The sequence below is a fragment of the Phocoena sinus genome, chromosome 3 (genome assembly GCF_008692025.1).
Source record: "Phocoena sinus isolate mPhoSin1 chromosome 3, mPhoSin1.pri, whole genome shotgun sequence".
In the NCBI taxonomy this organism is placed as follows: domain Eukaryota; kingdom Metazoa; phylum Chordata; class Mammalia; order Artiodactyla; family Phocoenidae; genus Phocoena; species Phocoena sinus.
In genome coordinates this window covers 96,673,159-96,694,134 of record NC_045765.1, presented here as the reverse complement: position 1 = coordinate 96,694,134, position 20,976 = coordinate 96,673,159, and the positions used below count along the sequence as shown (strand labels likewise).

The following is a 20,976-nucleotide window of genomic DNA, read 5'->3' as shown; positions in this document are numbered from 1 at the left end:
TGGTCTCTTCCACTTTTTTTTTTTTTTTTTTTTTTTTTTTTTTTTTGCAGTACGCGGGCCTCTCACTGTTGTGGCCTCTCCTGTTGCGGAGCACAGGCTCCGGACGCACAGGCTCAGAGGCCATGGCTCACGGGTCCAGCCGCTCCGCAGCATGTAGGATCTTCCTGGACCAGGGCACAAACCCGTGTCCCCTGCATCGGCAGGCGGACTCTCAACCACTACGCCACCAGGGAAGCCCGGTCTCTTCCACTTTTAAGGACACTTGTAATATTGGGCCCACTCAGATAATCCAGGATAATCTCCCTATTGTAAAGTGAGCTGTTTAGCAACCTTCACCCCATCTGCTACCTAATGCCTCTTTGCCATGTAGTGTAACATTTTCTCAGGTTCTAGGGATTAGGACAGGACCTCTCTGAGGGACTATTATTCTGCCTACCACATAGCCCCTTAGCTGGGATGATGGGAAAGAGCTGAAAGCATAAGAGAACAGTGAGAAGAAGTGGAAACCTAGATGTAAACAGCCCCTAGCTGGCTTGGATAGTATGTTCTCTGATTGTGCTACTAAAGATCATCCCTGAGATAATTTGCATCTACTTTTTTTTTTTTTTTTTTAGTGGAAAACCTTAAGGAAGTGTAAAGATTCTATACTCGGAAACCTGAGTTTTAGCCCTGGCTCTGCCACTTATTGTCTATATCACCTCTGGCAATTCACTTAAGTTGTATGAACTATGGTTTCCTCATTTTAAAATGAGGTCTAGAAGGGGCAGGGAGAGGATGGACTGGCATCTGCTGAGTGTCAGGGGCTCAAAGAAAGGAATCATGGAATTGCAGAAGTTCCACTGGCCCGTAAGGGGGTCCTGGGATGAGAAACACCTGGTGCCCCTGGTGCCAGAGGCCCCTAATCCTAGACTCCTGCTAAGGACTCTGGTCCATGCCACCTATCAAGCAAACCTCAGTCATTGTGGACACATCCCCTGATGCCCCAGTCAGGGTCACAGTGTTACGGAGCCTGGCTCCAGGGGCCAGCCATGTGTGCTGGTTGGGCTCTGGCCCAAGGGCTGTGCACAGGCAGCTCCTGAGAGGCCAAATGGGGGAGTGAGCTGCGTGTGTGCAGGCAGAAGGCCTCCTGCCTTCCAGGAGACGGAAGGCCATGGGGCAGCACGGCAGCCTTCTTTTGCCCGTCCTGGGTATCCACCAGTTTTAATTTTGCTATGATTCTAGATTTAGTAAAGACTGTTTCTACTGACTTGAGGTCAGTAGGCTGTCTGCTCAGTGGGCCCAGGCATCAACAGGTTCCCAATAGAAGGAATGGACCCTTTCCCACCTTTTGCCAATTTTATTCTTATTTGCTCTTCTCCCCAGAAGGAAGCAACAAGGGTAAAGAGCCCGTCAGGCTTTCTGCATGCCCAACCGCCCTTACTGCAGAGGTGAATTAGATAATAAGCAAGTGGAACATATTGTACTATGACTATAAAATATATCTCAGTTTATACCTCTGGTATGAGATGTTTCCTATAATGTTTGAAAGGACATGTCTAGGCAGGCAGGCTTTTCTAATTTCTTTACTTTAGGATAGTTATATCAGGGTCTAGCAAAACAAGAAATGGAAAGACTGTGACATTTTTGTTCTAAAGCATGGGTGGGACTAGATGGTTGTATCAGGTAGAATTCTAAGATGGCTGCCAAGATTCCTACCTCTTGGTGTATATGTCCTGAATAATCCCCTGCCTTTGTGTGTGAGGGGGATTTTGGAATATGATGGGATAGTTATTCCTATGATTAGGTTATGTTACACAGCACAGTTCACTTTAAAAAGGGAGATTATCTTTGGTGGGCCTGACCTAATCAGGTGAGCCCTTAAAACAACTGGGGTCTTCCTGAAGAAACAGATTTGAAGTATGAAAGAGATTTGAGACAAGGGTGATTCTCCACTGATGGATATAACGATGGATGGGGCCATGGAAAGTGGAGACAAAGAGCAGAAAGCCAACAAGAAAGCAAGGGCTTCAGTCCTCCAACTACAAGGAACTTCATTCTACCAACAAACTAAATGAGCTTGAAAGTGGGTTTTTCTGCAGAGCCTCTAGACAGGAACTCAGCTTGACTGATACCTGAGTGTGAGACTGAGCAGAGAACCCAGTTGAGCCACACCTGGACTTCTGATCTACTGAACTGAGAGCTAATAAATGCATATGGTTTTAAACCAGAAATAAACTCAAACACTATGGCCAATTATTCTATGACAAGGGAGATAAGAATATACAATGAAGAGAAGACAGTCTCTTCAATGAGTGGTACAGGAAAAACTGGACAACTACATGTAAAAGCATGAAATGAGAATATTCCCAAACACCATATGCAAAAATAAACTCGAAGTGGATCAAAGACCTAAGTGTAAGGTCAGCCACTATAAAACCCTAAGAGGAAAATATAGGCAGAACACTCTTTGACATAAATCGCTATAATATCTTTTTTGATCCACCTCCTAGAATAATGAAAATGAAAACAAAAATAAACAAATGGGACCTGATTAAACTTAAAAGCTTCTGCAGAGCAAAGGAAACCATCAACTGAAAAGACAACCCACAAAATGGGAGAAAATATTTGCACATGAAGCAACTGACAAGGGATTAATTTCCAAAACATACAAGCAGCTCATGCAGCTCTATGTCAAAAAACCAAACAATCCAATCAAAAAATGGGCAGATCTAAATAGACATTTTTCCAAAGAAGACATACAGATGGTCAAAAAACACATGAAAAGATGCTCAACATCACTAATTATTAGAGAAACGCAAATCAAAACTACAATGAAGTATCACCTCATACCAGTCAGAATGACCATCATCAAAAAGTCTACAAATAACAAATGCTGGAGCGGGTGTGGAGAAAAGGAAACCCTCCTACACTGTTGGTGGGAATGTAAACTGGTGCAACCACTATGGAGAACAATATGGAGGTTCCTTAAAAAACTTAAAATAGAACTACGATATGATCCAGCAATCCAACTCCTGGGCATATATCCAGACAAAACCATAATCCGAAAGGATACACGCAAGTGAATGCTCACTGCAGCGCTATTTACAACAGCCAAGACATGGAAGCAACCTAAATGTCCATCAACGGAGGAATGGATAAAGAAGATGTGGTATATATATATATATATATATACGATGGAATATTATTACTCAGCCATAAAAAAGAATGAAATAATGCTATTTGCGGCAACATGGATGGAACTAGACATTATCATACTAAGTGAAGAAAGTCAGACAGAGAAAGAGAAATAGCATATGATATCACTCATATGTGGACTCTAATTTAAAAAGATACAAATGAACATATTTACACAACAGAAATAGATTTACAGATACCAAAAACAAACTTACAGTTACCAAAGGGGAAACGAGGCGGGGAGGGATAAATCAGGAGCTTGGGATGAACATACACACACTACTATATATAAGGTAGATTTAACCAACAAGGACCTACTGTATAGCATGGGGAAGTCTACTCAATATTCTGTGATAACCTATATGAGAAAAGAATCTAAAAAAGAATGACTATATGTATATGTATAACTGAATCACTTTGTTGTCCACCTGAAACTAACACAACATTGTAAATCAACTATACTCCAATAAAATTAAAATATGAAAAAAAGAAACAGAAATCCTATTTTAATATTTTATAATGAACTATTACTAGTCCTAGCAAATAAATATTTTAAAATAAAAAAGCCTCTAAGTTTGTGATAATTTGTTATGCAGCAATAACACCAATAATACTACTAATAAATACTAACCACAAAAATTTTAAATAAATAATAAATAAAATAAATAATAATAAAATAAAAAATAAAATACTAATAAGCTAATACAATGGTATTCCACTTAAAGATAAGTTAGGATTTTTTTTTTGTCTCCTCCTTTCCTGCCTTTCTCCAAAGCTTTAATCCATTTCCCCACCATGTAGTTACTTCATTGACTATAACTAGAAAATACCATTTTGTCAGATTAAAAGCTCCTCTCATACCACTTACTTATTAGAGTTACGTCTTTCTTCCCCCACTCACAGTTAATTTGAGATGCAGAGATATATGCATCTTGGGTATATTATATACATGTTTAGGGCTGGAGGATCAAACCAGAAAATACAGATCTTGAGAATTAAGGCAAATAATCTGTGTTCTGACGTAACTGAGATATATTTCATTCATTGTAGCTACTTATCTTGAAACACAGTAAGCTTGACATAATGGCTGAAGAAAAAAGAGAAGCAATGTAAGCATAAATGTCTGAACATTTTAATATCTTCTTTCGATAAACATTACTAGAATGCCACGCATTTGGATCCATGTTTTTCCTGAGGAAAACCTGCATTCTATCTTCTGCTTCCTGATACTGCAGCTGGATCCTATTATAAGGGTAGGACACAACATGGGAAGCATGCCTAAACTTTTAAAGCTACAAAACAAAAGCTAATCTTCATTAATTAGATGTCTAGATTATGCAGATTGACCACTGTACTATTATAGGTAACATGGTGAAAAACACTATTATATGGTTTGTTGATAGTTCCACGTAGGTAATTTATCTAAGCCTTATTTATAAAGATATTGTGTTACCCACAAAGGCAGAATTTGGTGTCAGGTAAAAAAATCAGATCAAACTGTGACTGTGGTTGATGGCTGAAAGAATGCTTTACAACAAAGGCAAATGAGAATGCAATATGATGTCTTTCTAACATTTAATTCAAGAAAAATTTCATCTCCAGCACAGCTTAACCTAGAGCTACCACATAATGCAGATATAAGTGAAAATATTAACAAGTCAATGATTTATAACTAAGACCCATATTCTCTGCCTTTGTGAAAACCACGGAATTAGATTAAGAGAGAAGCCGCCTAATTTTAGATTTAAGCAAATGTGGACAATGGATTCTTAGAATAAAGGATAAGTCTGAGCATCACAAACCCTCACCTGATTAATGATTAGCTGTTTTAGTGAAAAGGAAGAACTTACGAAAAAATACTCATAGTCCATAATGTGGAAAAACTTCAAGATCTGGGAATCCAGGTAAATCATGACTTTGTTTTTACCAACTTTAACCAAAGTCTTCCCAGGTGCTAAAGTCAGTACTAGAGAAAAGCTATTACAAAACTATTCTGTTAAGTAATTATCATCTTTGCTTCAACTTCTTATACCTGTGTCTATACATGCCATCTATGTAATTATGTTGAGGGAAAACACTCCAAGCTCAAAAGAAGTGAACAACTTCAGTTTCTGCTCACACGGACCTTGTCAAGTAGCCAATGACTTGTCCTTTCATTGTGAGTGACTAATATCAATGCTGGCTCTAAAGAAAGACACTTTTCATAATCGCCCAACAATCTGCTAAGTGAAAACATATGAATGGGCTTTAGGCAAAGCCTGCCAGGGGTCTTTGCTGAATGGAAAACAGGTGCTCTCATTCTGTGCCACGTAATACCCCATTTACCCCCAAGTCCAAAGGTTACAGGACTAATAGCTGCCTTGTGGTAATCAGGGAAAGCCAAGACACTAGCCCTGGTGAAACATCTGGGACGTATTTTACATACTTGCAACATATGCTTCAGGTTCAATTAAAGTGAGGCTTTGGCACATTTATTAATCTTTTTTACTTTTATCCTATAAGAGGACCCACTGACCTGACCCCACTATTATACCACATGAGAAAACAGAGAAATAATGAGAGCTAGAGGTCAGTACCTGCTCGTATGGCAAAAAACACACTTGTTTTCTCATGAAACTCCATTACGCATGACTCTATACACAAACTTTAAATGGAGGAACCAATGAATTTTTTAAAGTAGGAAATTACCCTTCTCCCACTCAGACACATCTGATAGCCAAGACTTAGATTTACCACTGCGAGAGCCAGTCGAGAGACGGAAACTGGTAAATAGAAACTTGAAGGATCCTTTCATGTTTTCATTTCTTATATTAAAAACTTTGTATTTCCAGAATATAAGCTTTCCACTCTAAGACTCTTCCCTCTATGATGCAAGTCCCTAAAAGTCTATTGTAAATTATTACATTTGAAATTTTATTTTTGTTCAGATATGATTTTTATACTATCAATTGCGTTATGAGTGAAGAAAAGCAAAACCTTCTTATATATCACTCAAATAAAAGGCTGCATTTATGAAAATCAGCGCACAATCCTTTCATATGGAAAACACACCGTCTGTCGGCATCCTGTACAGAAGAATACAGTGAAATTCACACAGTCATTTAAGCGCTCGCTTTCAATCAACTTTGGTAACGAGACCTGAAAATACGTTAGAACCAGGGTGTCGATCTCAGACAACCAAACACTGGATAACAACAGATGCCACTCCAGAGATCTGGGGTTGTTTCCACCCTGGCATGTTCTACTTGACATCTATATTTTGGTGAACTGGTTAACCAGGTTGTGCTAACGTCTAACAGTGTGCCACTCCTAACACCCTCTCTATTAAAAGATGACCAAAAAGGGAGATTAGTGGTATAGAATATCAACAAACTGCCTAAAAAAAATATAGGTTGACTTCAAGCAGGGGCACTGAAGTACTAGACTTCACCAAGGGTTTCCACTTATTAACATTTCTCGGGAAACGCCTGCTACCAGAATGGACCTTTAAGGTGGCTTTAATAATAAAGCAGCAACAAGCAAGGGAAAGTGGCCACAAATGGATGGCAGCTCAGCGTTTATCAGCAGAGAAATGATGATTCAGAGCTGGCATGTTGAGTTTAAATACAAGCTCTCTACAGCTCTACAACTGACCTTAACAATAAATCATATCATTTATTGCCAGAAGTGTATGCTCATGTTATTCAACATTAGAAACAAGCACATATGTGTTTTTGCAGAAAGGAGATTTTGTTACTTTATGTTTGATGATGTTGCTAATGACTAAATGATGTCCAGAAGAAAAATCTCACATAAAATCTCTATGAATTTAAAAATGTTTGAAATAGCAGTAGAAGGGAGAAAGTGTGTGTGCGTGTATGTTTCTGTTTTCCTTCCAGAATTGAATATGTCAGGAAAAAAATCATTTGGGAAGTTAACTAATCACTGTGAATTGTTTTGACATTTCCAATGCTTGCTTCCAGCACTCAAATTCTTATACTGGGATATAAGTGTACATCTCTACTGGAATCAAAGGTCAAGGGCATAAATTAAGATACACTGTTTTTCTCCTTTCTTTAAAAAATTTCAGTGCTTTACTATAGCAGAAGTCAGATAGATTCCATGAAGGTCAAAATCTGGTTTTATAGGCTGAACAATGTGGAAATAATGAATGATATTTTCACTCCCCCCTCAGTCACTGCCCCCCTCTATCGCACCCTAAGACTTTTTGGATTTCGTATCTAGAAGTGCCCAAAGATGATGATAAACCAGCATCACTAGCCTCCTTGCCATAGAAAGCTGTCCTTCCGACCTCAGCCACTGCTGCAGTGGTGCAAGGCCATTCTGATTCCTCCTTCCAGTTGTCCGCTCTCCCCAGGGGACAACCAATCCAAGAAGTCCCAGAAACTAGCTGTTATTTACTGTGGCCACCAACCCCAAGCCAACCAGCAATCGAAACACGAGCCTCTCCGAACAGACTTTCCTGACCAAGGAAGGAGCCACGGGCCATTCCAAGTCTAAGCCAGGGCAGTGAGCACTGGGATTATTTAAATGCCCTCTGGAGCCCTCCGCACACGTGTTCTTTTGCTGAGCAATTCTTGGAAAATTACAGATGACAATATCCATGTCTGACACATGCAGGCTGCTATTTTTTTTCACTCCTCTCTTCCCCCCAAGTGTAGCCTGATTTGTAATACTCAAGATAGGACAAATTTTTGCCCTTCAAAAACAGTTGTCACTGTCGTTATCTTCGTGAGAGCTATCAAGTTCCAGACAAGCTGAATTATTTTTTTTTGTTCCTGGCAGAAAAATATTTGACCCAGCTCTGGACAAAAGCGAAGACGATTTATAGCCCTCTCTCCCTCTTTGCAACATGCAGTGGCATTGTTAGGATGATAAACAGCACTGTCCAATTTTCTGGACTCAAACACTTCAACTCCTTTTTAACTGTCTGTGAAAACAGTGTCATGTCTACATTTCCCCATCCCCAGGTACCCAAGTGCTGGGAAAGATAATTACCTTGTCATCTTTGTCATCTTCTTCTTCCTCGTCCTCTAGCATGTCCTCTACTACCTGCAGACAGAAACAGAAGTCGTTTTCATGCTCTTAAAGGAGAGAATTTTGTTCTGTCATTCTGAACCTTTTAGAAGTGAAAACTTTATTAACATTTGAAACGGACGCACTGAGAGGGAATATCTGATCTAGAGACAGGGATTAGGAAAATGCTATGCCTTTAATTGATGAACACCAGGGAACTGAATCCCAGTCAGGGGAACCCTATTTGTGTGAAATGTTCTGTGACAATTTAAAGAATTGGAAATATGCATAAGGTAAACTAACACTCATTTGAAGGATGCTTTAAATCAGGAGATTTCTTTTTTTACCTACTCCACTGTCTATATTAATTAGGCACTTTAAATTTGGAGCTAGATAACTAAGCAGAAAAGAGCTCTGCTATTTCTAATTTACTTGTCACCAAACCCTAAGATAAAAATCTATGCCCGTTCATGGATTCATGCTGGTGAGCTATGGCATAAAGCTAACAATATCTTTCATGGCTCCAATTTTAATTCTGACATATAGTGTCAACTCTTGACCATCTCTGAATTACTTGTTCATTTTGTGGATTACCTGAAACTCTAATTTTAATTCTCTGTGATTTTACACATGGATTATGTTATGAGAATGAACATTACTACTGAAAGAAAAGAAGAGATGTATTCAATAATCAAATGTGTATATCATGTATATAGAACCCATGTAGATAGATATGCATGTATGTATTTTTTAATGGCTCCTGGTTTACCTACTTCAGCAGAACGGTATAGTCATTTTGGATTTGCCAAGTAATTTCCCCTTGCCTGGATCAATATATAACTACAGGCATTACGAATGAGACCTCACCCCATTTCAGGTGTTTTATCATGTTTTTATACACACACACTCCATGGAATCCAAAAATTTAAAAACTCTGGGGGGAGCTCTTATTCAGGTAAGTGCTAACTTATAACTGTATTTACTCCATTTGATATAATTTCTTGTGGTGCTTCTATTTTTTTATCCAGTATCTTTATCTCTGAATAAACTCGACAGAATCATGGTTATCAAATATTTTTAAACCTTTCTCCCAAAGCTCCTAACTTTAGAAGAGACAGATAGCTAGCTCTTCTTTCATGTGGCTTTAGGATAGAGACAGGAATATGCTATGAATGAAAACTGCAGTAACTAAGACTTACTAAACAAAGAGTTACATAAACTGAGGTAATACGTCAGGACGCTCAGTTATCCTAATAATTTTTCTCAAAGTTTCTAAAAGCATTAACGGATTTAAAAGAAGAACCCAAACACAAACTTCTAGTTCTCACGAACTGATATATAACTAAAAGTATCTGACAAACTGGGAAATTGTTCTTAATTTAATGTCATACTTTAAATCTTCTATGAAGTGGTAGAATCTGGTGGTCTTTCATTTGGACACTCAGCATTTCAAAAGAATCAGAGTAGCACAATGTTCTGCTTCCTTTATCGGGTTAGAGTTTACGCTGATTTTGGGGGCATATAAAGTAGCTCAGCCTCAGCAAGAAAGGACTCTTGACATTCTAACTATACTCAGATACTCCATAAGCATTTATTACAAATGCCCTTGACCAAGGCACACAGTACTAGGGACTGTGGGAATAGAAAGATGAATAACACACATATACTTAATCTATAGTCATGTCAACCCACAAGAGGCTTATAATCCAATAGAATTTAAATGGGGGCTATCAGATAGCCTTTCATGTTGACTTTTAACTTCCTGAAAATTTGAAGCATGCATATCATAAATATATAGACAACAATAGTGACAATGTATAACTGAGGTGCTGTATGCCAGACTATTCCAAACTGGGACCTTTGTGATGGAGGTTGAAATAGGAGAGGCAGTCACAATATTTCAGTACATTGTGTTGCATCAAAAGAATTCACCTAACACAGCAAGTAGCTAAACTAGAACTCAGACCCAGATTGTGGGATAGCACAGCCAGCTCTGAAACCCTGCCCAGTTCTAAAACCAAAAAAAAAAAAAAAAAAAGGGAAAAAAAGGAAAAGCAAAACAAAAAAACGATTGGCCTCTCACATGATTTTTTTTTTTTTTTTTTTTTTTGCAATCTACGCGGGCCTCTCACTGTTGTGGCCTCTCCCGTTGCGGAGCACAGGCTCCGGACGCGCAGGCTCAGCGGCCATGGCTCACGGGCCCAGCCGCTCCGCGGCATGTGGGATCCTCCTGGACCGGGGCACGAACCCGTGTTCCTGCATCGGCAGGCGGACTCTCAACCACTGCGCCACCAGGGAAGCCCTCACATGATTTTTTTAATGATCATACTTTTTGTATCTCTTATAAAATGGTGTTATAAATTTTAGATTTATATTAAGTAACATTTTAAGGTTGTCATTATCTATTTCTAAAAAATAAAAATTATATATATTCCAGGTATACAATATGATTATTTGATATATATTAGATTAAGTAATTTTTTCCTAAAATTACTCATGTAGACTCATATATCAAATATGGAAAGTGAAATGAATATTATACTTTTATTCTTATACATAAAAATCAAACAATATTTTAGGTGGTTATTGTTAAGAATGTATTATGTATCTCTCCTCTTCAGTACTTACCATCGTACTACAGTGCAAGGAAGGCAGAATGGTTTCAGATTGTGCCTAGCAGTTCATAATAAGTATTCAAGAAATATTTGTTGATAGACTGAACAGAAGAAAACCTCATCTATGCTTCATATCTTTGAACATGTATTTTGGTAGAGGGCCTATCATTTATCTCACAGAACTCAACTAGCTCACCTGCAAAGACATACCTCCTAATCAATGATGCAGATTGATGAATCAAATATTCAAACTGTGCCTGGCAATAGAAAGCATGGATATTTAACTGTTACTTTAAGATCTGGAGATCTCCACTATCTTTAAGTTAATTTTCAAAGATTCAAAATATTATTGAACCACAAAAAAACCAAGAAGTTAATTTATGCATTTCACAGATCAGTTGCAGATCTTATGTTCAAGAAGGACTCAAAAGGTCTACAGAATCAGGCTCTTCATTTGCAAAACCCAAACTGTTCCCACCCTGCACAAGTGGGTAATTGGCTACTCACAACTGCCCCACAAATGCGCAGCCAGAATCACCCAAACACAACTATTTGCTTTTACATTTGGCAGAAAAGTGTTGTGTTAGCGAGAGGCCTTTGTGTTGCGTTGTAGCACCCGAGTGAGGGCTTTTCCCCTCCTCCAGTGACTTTTTAATGCTATAACATAAACATCTACAAGTGAGGATTTATAATACAGATGGTTTCCTAGTGATGCCTTTAAGCTGCTTCAGAATGTATCCCACTGTTACAGTTTGCTCAGATGAAGCTTAAGGTGCCTTGGAAAATGGAGATGATAATAGCACCTTCCCCACAGTGTTGATTAGGGGTCCAATGAGACAATGTGTTTAAAGTGTTCAGCACAGTTCCCGTACCGAAGTACTAAAAAATGTGAGCTACTAATAAAAGTAGAAATAACATCAATTTAATAATATTTAAACATTAATTTTTGGAAATTAAATGATATATATATTTTTTTTCCTGGGCAAAATATTCAGGGTTCTGAATGACATACACAACTCTGGTTGTTTCACTGACACTAAGGAACATATAAAGGGGCACAGGTAGAGTGGTGGATAAAGATTCCCAATTAAAATGATAATGGTTTCACAACTAATTTTCAGGCTTTAAGGGTCCAATGAAATGGATGGCTTTAAAGGCAACAGTGTCTCAGAAGCTGGGCTGTGCTCTAAGACATAAGCCCTGGACAAATGCAATGAATACAGAAACTGCAGACTGAGCTTTTAAAAACAAACTGTATATATATCTGAAGTGCATTTAAGGATTGCACAAAATTGCAACCTTTCCCAGAGAACTCAAGTAACACCTACTCTTTAGAAAGAGTGCTGGAGTTTAACACTTAACTAAGGAAACAAATAAAATAAAGGAGTCCCAGTCTCAAATTCCAGCTCTTTCCTCTTCAAATAAAACCAAATAAGGGCTACACAGTTTTGTTTTCAAGTATACAAAGTCCAGTTGCCCAAACATTTGTCAGCAATAATTTAATAACAACACATCTGTAGGATTTCCTTGAGGAAAAAAAAAAATGAAGAGTGACAAAAATGCATGTGTTAGAAAAGATACATTTTTACAAAGTTGGGGTTTTTTTCCTCTTTTTGTAAGGGAGAATATCTCAGATTGGCCCTAGAATTCTTTTTCCAAATTATGCTTTCTGATACCTTGCTTGAAAGCAAGTAGTATTAATCAAACAAAAGAAGGGCACTAGGGAAATCAGAAAGATGTAATGCAAGCAGTTAAAAGTGACATGACCTTCTGTAATGTCGCCCGTCACAGACTTATATGCCACACACTGGAGGAAGGTCTTGAAAGAAACTGATTCTTGGTACTATTCCTTGAATGTAATACTAATAAAGATGACATTTTAAAAAACACACGTAGACAGCCCCAAATGCAGCGTTCCAGCTACATTACAGCCAAAGAATAAGCAGATAACACTGTTTTTAGAAGCATAATATTTCTTCTTTCATAGTCCACATTTGCTGAACATTCGTCATTAACATATACAACATAATATGTAGCTGTATATTTTAAAAATCCATTATCAAAATGCAGCAAAACTGCATCTGAAGAATCTGTATGTTTTATACAGTTGTATAGGAGGTCTCTTAATATTATGACTTTTAATTATAATTTGACACAACTAAATGCTTTATGATTTGCAAGGAAATAAAATTTTATTTGGCTGAAAATGTTAAAAATGATGCTGGTAATCTGAACAAAAATATGACAGTATGTTTAGAATTACTCCACTAGACAAAGATGTATAAGGGAGGGGACCAACAGGATGCAGAAAAGGCAGACCAAAACAGTAAAAGGATGAGGAAAAGTAGATTCAGGTAAACTTCACTATTAAAATCATAACGGGACAGTGGATACTGAGTCCCGCTTTTTAATACTAATTCAGGGTGCATGTTTGAAAGCTAAAATGACAAAAGGGGGTTAAAAGTTCCATGAATAATTCTTAAAACACTTTGTATTATGATTTTCCCAGGGCTAAAGTCTTCCACTTATTTATATGTCTTTAAACAAAAAGGGAAAAATCTTGGTTATGTTACCTTTGTAAGATAAGTATTGAGTATCACAAAGCCAAAAACCCTGGAAAGCCAACGCTGACACAAACCAGTTTCTTTTATATGTTTACTTTTTCCCTCAGAAATAATCTTTGAATTAAATGGATGTTTTTCTATGTTCAAAATGAATAGTTGCACAATTCAAATTGCTTTACTCAAAACGGTCTATAAAAAAGCAACACATTTAAATTAAAGAAGAAATCACTGCTGTCCAGATGTGCAACTGCAATGTTAAAAAATTAAAGAAAGAAAACTGTCACAAAAGAAAGAAGTTTCATATTTAATTTTATATTCATAGAACATCCAAATGTGTACAGATGCTTATATTTGGATACATTACAAACTAAATGCTTATTTCCACTCTAGAGATATGGAGGAATTTGGGTAGAGCAGTTTGCTTCAACATGGTCTGGAGTTCATTTATACCATTTTGTGTGTACATAAACCAAGCAGAACAGGCATTTGTGTGCCAATGGACGTATTACATGTGCAAGTATCATATGAAATTATTGAAAGTCTATGAATTGAGAAGATGCATATAACCAACCACTCAGATTATTTCGGATCACTTAAAAGCACTGGAGGTTGGGCTGAAGACTTTTGTGGTCAATAAGATCATTATAGGTGCGCTTGTGCTGTCATTTTCACCACAGGACACCTGCACCTCTCAAGATTTTTGAGAAGGAACTTTTGCAAAATGAATGGTGCAATTAACCTGTACGTATAATTTACTCCACATCTGAAAGGATAATAAAACCCATAAACAGGTCTGGAATACACTGTTTAGTCTATCTCAAAAGCAACTGCATGTATGATGGCTGCTTAGTTTGATTCACGCTATTAAGAATTTGACCTTGGAGTATTTCAGCTACAGTAGTCATCAAGATAACTGAACCACTAGATGTAACAATAATTAGTGTGATAGGCTTGCCAGTGAAGCTGAATATATTGCAATACAAAAGAAGGCAGACTAAAAAGAAAAGCATTATTACTTACTGCTAAAAGACTTCCGGATTTTTACAGAGACACTCAAATACAATTATTTCTTCTTGCAGAATGCGTTTCCTTGGCTCATTCTGGGAAGTGCCACGTTATAATTTAGTCTGATTCTTAATAGGAAACGTGGCTTTAATGTGGCTATCAGATGACTTTTGATGCATACCACTGATTACATACGGCCTGAATTCTGCATCATCAACAACAGCATTCTTATTTGCAGTATAATATGCTTTGCTGTAAGGTGCAAGGACAGTAAATTTACTTTACTGGCCAAGAGTATGTAACCTTTTAGTCTTTGTCAGCTTAATATGCAGAAAAATCCTTCCATTAAGAAAGGCTAAATACAATATAAATTCTATAATCAGTATAAGCATCTTAAATGAATTTCTTTTCATATTTCCTTCTCAGTATTCTTAAATGTTCATTTTTATACTTAAACAAAGCACTGTGAACAGAATTCTAGTGTTTATTTGAACTATGTCTCCATCTAAAGGCTTCACAATGTATTGTATTTTCGCTTGTAGGGAAAATTCTAATCTTGGCGTCTTTACACTATTGCATGCTAATTTGATTGAGCAGGGAAAAAATAGGTCAACTATTAACTTGCAATGTGCTTTTTAAAAACTAATGCTTTCTTGAAGCAATATTATTTTTCGGGTTAAAAATTATACAAAAGGCCAAAAAATTGAATTGTTTAATGTGCTTTGCAAATGAAATCGAAAGATAACTAGACTTACCACTAATCTATTTTATAAAATTTAATATTTTCAAAGCAAAACATTTTTGTTCATTAATAATAAACAGATTTCAAATAAAAAAGAAAATTATATGCTTTAGCCTCTCTCTGTAAAACCAAGTTTCCATTCCAGAAGCACAAATTTGTAACAAAAAAGGGCACAATTTTAAATGTCTCAGTTTTTAAAAACAACCTTAGGAATTTTTTTTAAGTGTCTAATAAAGAGTCCACATTACCTATTTAAAAAATTTTCTGCAAAGCAGCAGGAGGGAGCTGCTATGATCTCCAGTCTTTTCCAGTCTTCTCAGAAATGTTCTTCACTCTAAGCCCATCAGATATGTTTGGGAGCATTAGAGTTGCAATAGGCAAGAAGTTCTTTTCAGGTAAATGTATAGTTTAGCAGATATAATAAAGGTAAATGGTACACTTCGGGAAGACTAGGTACTTTTAAAGAATAGAATTTGAAAACAAAAAAAACATTCATCTTGGAGATTAATATGAGCAAACTTTTGAACCATATTGCTCTGTTAGGTTTGATTTACTTTTTACAAAAATTCACTGCTACTGCCTATTTTAAGCAATGTAATTGGGAGTAGTAGAGGGGGTGAGAAGAATAGGTGGACATTTGAAGAGAAAAATATTCTGATGCTAATTTGATTTTTCTTCTTCATTTTTTTCCCTTGTGCCTAGAATATTTTGAGGCCTGAGAACATTATGTCAGAAAGTCTAACTTTAAAAATGGAGCAGATTTTGATGTCAAAAAATCATAGAAAACTCCAGTTTTTTCCTTGTATTTCTTTTCTATAAATAATAATGATAAAATATTTTTTACCTTTTTTGTAAAGAATAATCACCTCCCAAAAGACAGGCTATGTGGGTTTAGACCTACATTGGAACTGGAAAGAATGTGTGTGGTGAATGGTGAATTGTAGCACAAAAGCCTGCATGAAAAGGATGTTCAGGAAACCTCACACAAAACCTCTGTATCCATTTTATCATGAGCTTCCCACAATATAACACAAGAGCTCTATATTCTAGGAAAAGCTTGCCTGGTCCACTTATCATTTCAGCTTTATGTAGTGTACTGTGTGATTGCTAAATTAGTGCATAATGTATTTATAATATTTATAGTTCCAACATTTAGTCAAATAACCTTTATGTAAGATTTATGTTGATTTTTTAAAAATTTCTCATTTAATGGCAAATTATGAGGAGCATGTTTCATAAAGATAATTCTCCATTTAAATTCATCAGTCCATTAAATATTAAAATTATGTTTCTGATGCAATCGAGAACAAATTTGTCCAGCTTCAGTGATTATTTGCACTCATAAAAATTAGGCTTGATTAATAAATTTAAATGCTTGATTAAGTTGACATTTTTATGTTCTATTCTGATTTATTAAAATTAGTCCTTGTGCCCAGGCCTGGCATGCTAGTAGGTTTACCTTTCTCCTTCTCTTAGTCAACACCCAGAGTGAAGCTGTTAGGAAAGAGTATTTTGCTATGGACTCAGTGATGGTCTCAGGGAAGGAAATGCCCTGTTCTCATGGTGCTGCTGGCCTTTGTCTTTATGTCCTGTGCATGGTGGAGATTAGTATTACGATCATCAAGAAAAACGTTTCTATCCAAATATCTATGGATATGATCTGTAAAATGGCATACATTTTTGGTATTTCTATAAATTTCAGTTTTCAAGAAGCTTTAATCCGTAGAGGATTGTTCAAATTTCTTTGTCAGCTTTTTTTGTTGATAAAAATGTCGTTTTCATTTTGTGGGACTTCCATATATATAGCAGGAGGATTATAGACACAGGAAATCTTTCTGTGGCAATTTTACTATCTTTGTCCACAAGTTCAAAACCAAGAAGGACTAATGGCCATGGGAAACCACTCTCTTCAATAGTTCTTACAAGTGAACTGTTTAAGAGAGGTGGTTACCTCTACTATGTTTAGACACCCATTTTACCCCCACTGGTTTGCCCTGTTTTATACATAATCAGGTGCCTAATTATCATTTACTGAGCACTCACTATATGCTTAACACAGTGTGCTGTCTCTTTAATCCTCACAAGACCTCAACAAAGGTAGGTATTATCCCCATTTTACTGGTGAGGAAACTGAGGCTTAGGGAAATGAATAAACTCATACAGCTAACAAGTAGAAGGTCTGAAATTTAATGCCAGGTCTTTGTAATTTCAAAGTTTGGACTCTTAACCTCTGCCAACTGTAACGTGGTAGTGGCAACACTCATTTTTAAGATGTTTCTGCTGTTGCCCATGGGAGTGTAACGTATCTGGAAACTTTGTTTAGGTGAACTGTCTCTCATTTAAGCATGTTACCAGAATATTGTTATTGTTTAAAAAATAAGTGATATGGTATCATGACTATTTTCTTTTTCTTGAATGATGAAATAAATTCAATAACAATAACACATGAAAGAAAATGCCCTTGAAGGCATATTTTAGTTTGGTTACCTGCACATACTACTCCAGTTCCATGTACAGAAAGGCTTTAAAATTACATGTTCTTAATAAATTTAACTCATGGAACACTAAAAAACATGAATACAAAACTCTCAGGTTTATTGGACTCTCAACAATGGTTCTGATTTATAAACTTCTTCCACAAGCAGATAAAGACATATCACTTGGTTTCTATGTTTAGTTTGTTAATTGAAGTCTTGTCATTTCTTGTCCCCTTTCTGGACTAGGGAGAGTAAGTCTCCACAAATATTGTATGAAACCTTCAGCTAACATCACCCCACCACCTGGTGCATGATGCAAACTAGTCCTGGGATCATGAGGCGGCCAGAAGGTGCTTCTGTTGGTCCTACATGCTACCTCCCTCACCATAATGTGTCAAGGAGTTCTGGCTATCTACCAAGAGGAGGGTGTAAAATCATTTAGAAAGAACCACCAGATCATCACTAGAAATAGGTGGGAAAACACATCCACCCTGAGAAGTGAGGCCCAAACCGTGGATATCCTTTCTTCTCCTCTCCTAAGTCCCAGTCTTCAATGACAGAAATGACAAAATTGTGGAGGCAGACCTTTTGGAAAGGGAACAGAAATAATAAAACCATTTGGTTGGCAAATGGGTAGATGCTTGGGATGGACACTTTGGAAAACCATTGAGATGGTGAATTCTTTGGGTCCATGGGAGACTTTGAGGAGAGTTTAGGAAGTTGGTTTTCAAATGAGTTCCTGGGACCCAGGAGTCAATTGGGGTTCAAATAAGAGAAATTCAGCCATTTATGGGGGCAAGATCTTCAGGTTTCCTTCAAGGCTGCCAAGACAATTCATTTGGTGGAAAAAGAGCTGGGTTTCAGGGCAGAAATCCTCTATAGGAATGAAGAGTATCTCTTTACCTTGTTACGTTCTCATAATTTATCTTTGGGGAATCTGAGCAAGGTGGGAGCGATTCAGGAAGATGGTGAGGGCTGCAGTATGAGAGTAACTATAAGTGTCCTCTGCAGCAACTACCACTAACTTTAAATTCTAAGTATCTCTCCTGAGTCCTAATAGATCTAAAGCAAAAGAAGTCTGCCTTCTAGACAGGCGGCTCTTTAGTATATTGACTTTTAAAAACAGAACTGTTTTCCTTTACATCTTTCTCTATGTGAACCGACATGTCACGTACAGGTAACACTCATCTTCCCATCTGAAGTTGAGCTGCAGTTTGAGAATAGAGTAAAAAGATAGACAATAACACTGAAGTATTAAAGGCAAACATGGAGTTACTGAGTGAAGGGACAGACGGAAGGGTGGAATAGGGCTGTGGCCACAGATAGGTAGACCCTCTTTCTTTATATACGCAGCACACGCACACGTATCTGGGATGATCTAAATGTTTTTTGGCCACACGCTCTGCATTTCATGTATAGACCTCCATCACTGCACCTATTATACCCACGTATTCCACTTAGTTGTTTGTTTCCCTCACTAGACCACAAACTGTCATGGGCAAGGACCAGGTCTTTTTTTCTCTCCCTCTCCCTTTCTTTTATCTGTATTGAAGTATAATAGATATACTGGGACCAGGTCTTAATCATCTTTGGACAACAGCTAGCACAGTGCCTGCAAACGTTCAATACATTTTTGTTGAATGAAAATTAGACAATTTTTGATGTGGAAAAAGAATCAGATTAACATACTTAGTATTCATTCATTAAACATTTTTTGAGCAACTACTGTGCTGCTATATCTGAGACATCCTGTTCTGTGCTGGGATTAGATACACAGATGGAAGATACAGTTAGAACAGTCTGGGGCAGGTGAAGAAGACCCCCGGTGAGCTTTTTATTATAATACAGCTAGGGGGATATGGGAACTGAGAGGGGAGGGTTCACTTAAGCTCTTGGAGTATATGATGGTAGAGATGGGTTGGTAGGTGTAGGGGTGGGTGAGGATGGGCAGGAAGTCAGAGATGGCTCGCCAGGAGAAATGATGAAGATAACTTGTGGTTACCCAGGCATATATATATATAAAATATTAAAACCTTAATGGCTGGCAAGTCAGTATTGACTACCAAAAATATTCAAAATGCATATACTCTGACCCAGAAATTCCCCTTCAAGGGCTTTGTCAAAAGACATTACCGACAACCTGCTCAGAGATCTGTTTAGGATGTTTCTTTGCAACATTCTTTGAGATGGCATAAACACTGGAAACAAACATTTCTAAAATGAGTGTTTAATTGAGAAAAAGTAAAGTATTCATATGGTGAAAATTATTCAGTCATTAAAAAGCATGTTGTTTCCCAGTAATTTGAGGGAAACTCAAAGTAGGTATGCTAACAGTACCTTTAATGTGATCCAATTCTCGTAAAAAATAAAATATATATGACAGGCAAGAACTACACCTTACATTTGCAAACATATATTTTTTTAAGAAAAGAGTAAAAGCTATAGAGAGAGTGTATTGACTATTTGGGAAACTACAAATACACTCGGCTCCAGACACTGCTGCTGCTGCCATAGCTGTCCCAGCCACCCTGGGTCCTCCTCTGTCAAGACCATGTCAAGACCCCATCCCTCAAAGCTCCCCTTCCCCCATGGCAGAAGACCACTACTTGACCTCCTCTTCCACTGTGGGGCCTTGACCTGCGCACGCCTAGGCTCCCATCTGCTCATCAACACCCACAGGGTCTCCTCCAAGTTCACGGTGCAGCTCATCCCAGAGCAAGGTGCCCCAGGAGAGCCAGGCCCTCGCAAGGGAGTGTGCCCACCTCTTTGTGGGCAGGCCTTCTGAGCTCAACCCCTTCGATGTTTGGCACCTGCAGCAAGGACTTCAAGCGCTCCAGCCACCTGTCCTGGCACAGTGCCACACATCGTGCCAGATGGCCTGCTGCACATCTGTTCTGGTGCCCATGCGGCTCCCAGGCACAGCACGAGCACCTCCACTAAGTTCAAGACCAGGCCTGCACTGCCCTTCCCTGGGCCACCGCGTCTGTCCCACACGGCACCACCCACACAAACTCACTGCCAGTGCAGAGGTTACTGCCTTATCCTAGACCTCAGTTTCCCCAATTATACAAAGAGAGAAGCATCATTGCTTCCTTCTTTGCTTTCTGTTGGGTTATGTGGACCAAGTCTTTGCCCACCCTGGGCCTATGGAATGGGTGCATTGGAGGAGAGGCAGAGAACACAGGCCTGGGAACCAGTTGGAAGTGGGTTCCAGTCCCACCGTGCCGTGTGAGCCTTTGCAAGTGGCATAAGCTCTCTGAGCTTTGTTTTCCTGCTCTCCCAAGTGGTGAATGGTTGCTTTCTGGGTGAAAGAGATGATAAAAGAGAATGGGGCACTGTCTGGTTCATTTCTGTACCTCCCCCCTTCTTCCCACCATCTCCAC

At 38.0% G+C, this 20,976-nt stretch overlaps 1 protein-coding gene across 11 annotated transcripts in view; it reads right to left on the bottom strand.

Moving 5' to 3' along the window:
- MCTP1 (multiple C2 and transmembrane domain containing 1) overlaps positions 1–20,976 on the bottom strand; it is a 360,390-nt gene that overhangs the window by 69,421 nt on the left and 269,993 nt on the right. For all 11 annotated transcript variants that reach the window (XR_004349160.1, XM_032626358.1, XM_032626364.1 and 8 more), the window contains one exon: positions 8,173–8,226. Coding sequence is in view for 10 of the 11 variants with exons in the window: in XM_032626358.1 (XP_032482249.1) it covers positions 8,173–8,226 (54 nt within the window). In the remaining variant the exon portion in view is untranslated. The remainder of the gene's footprint in view (positions 1–8,172; positions 8,227–20,976) is intronic.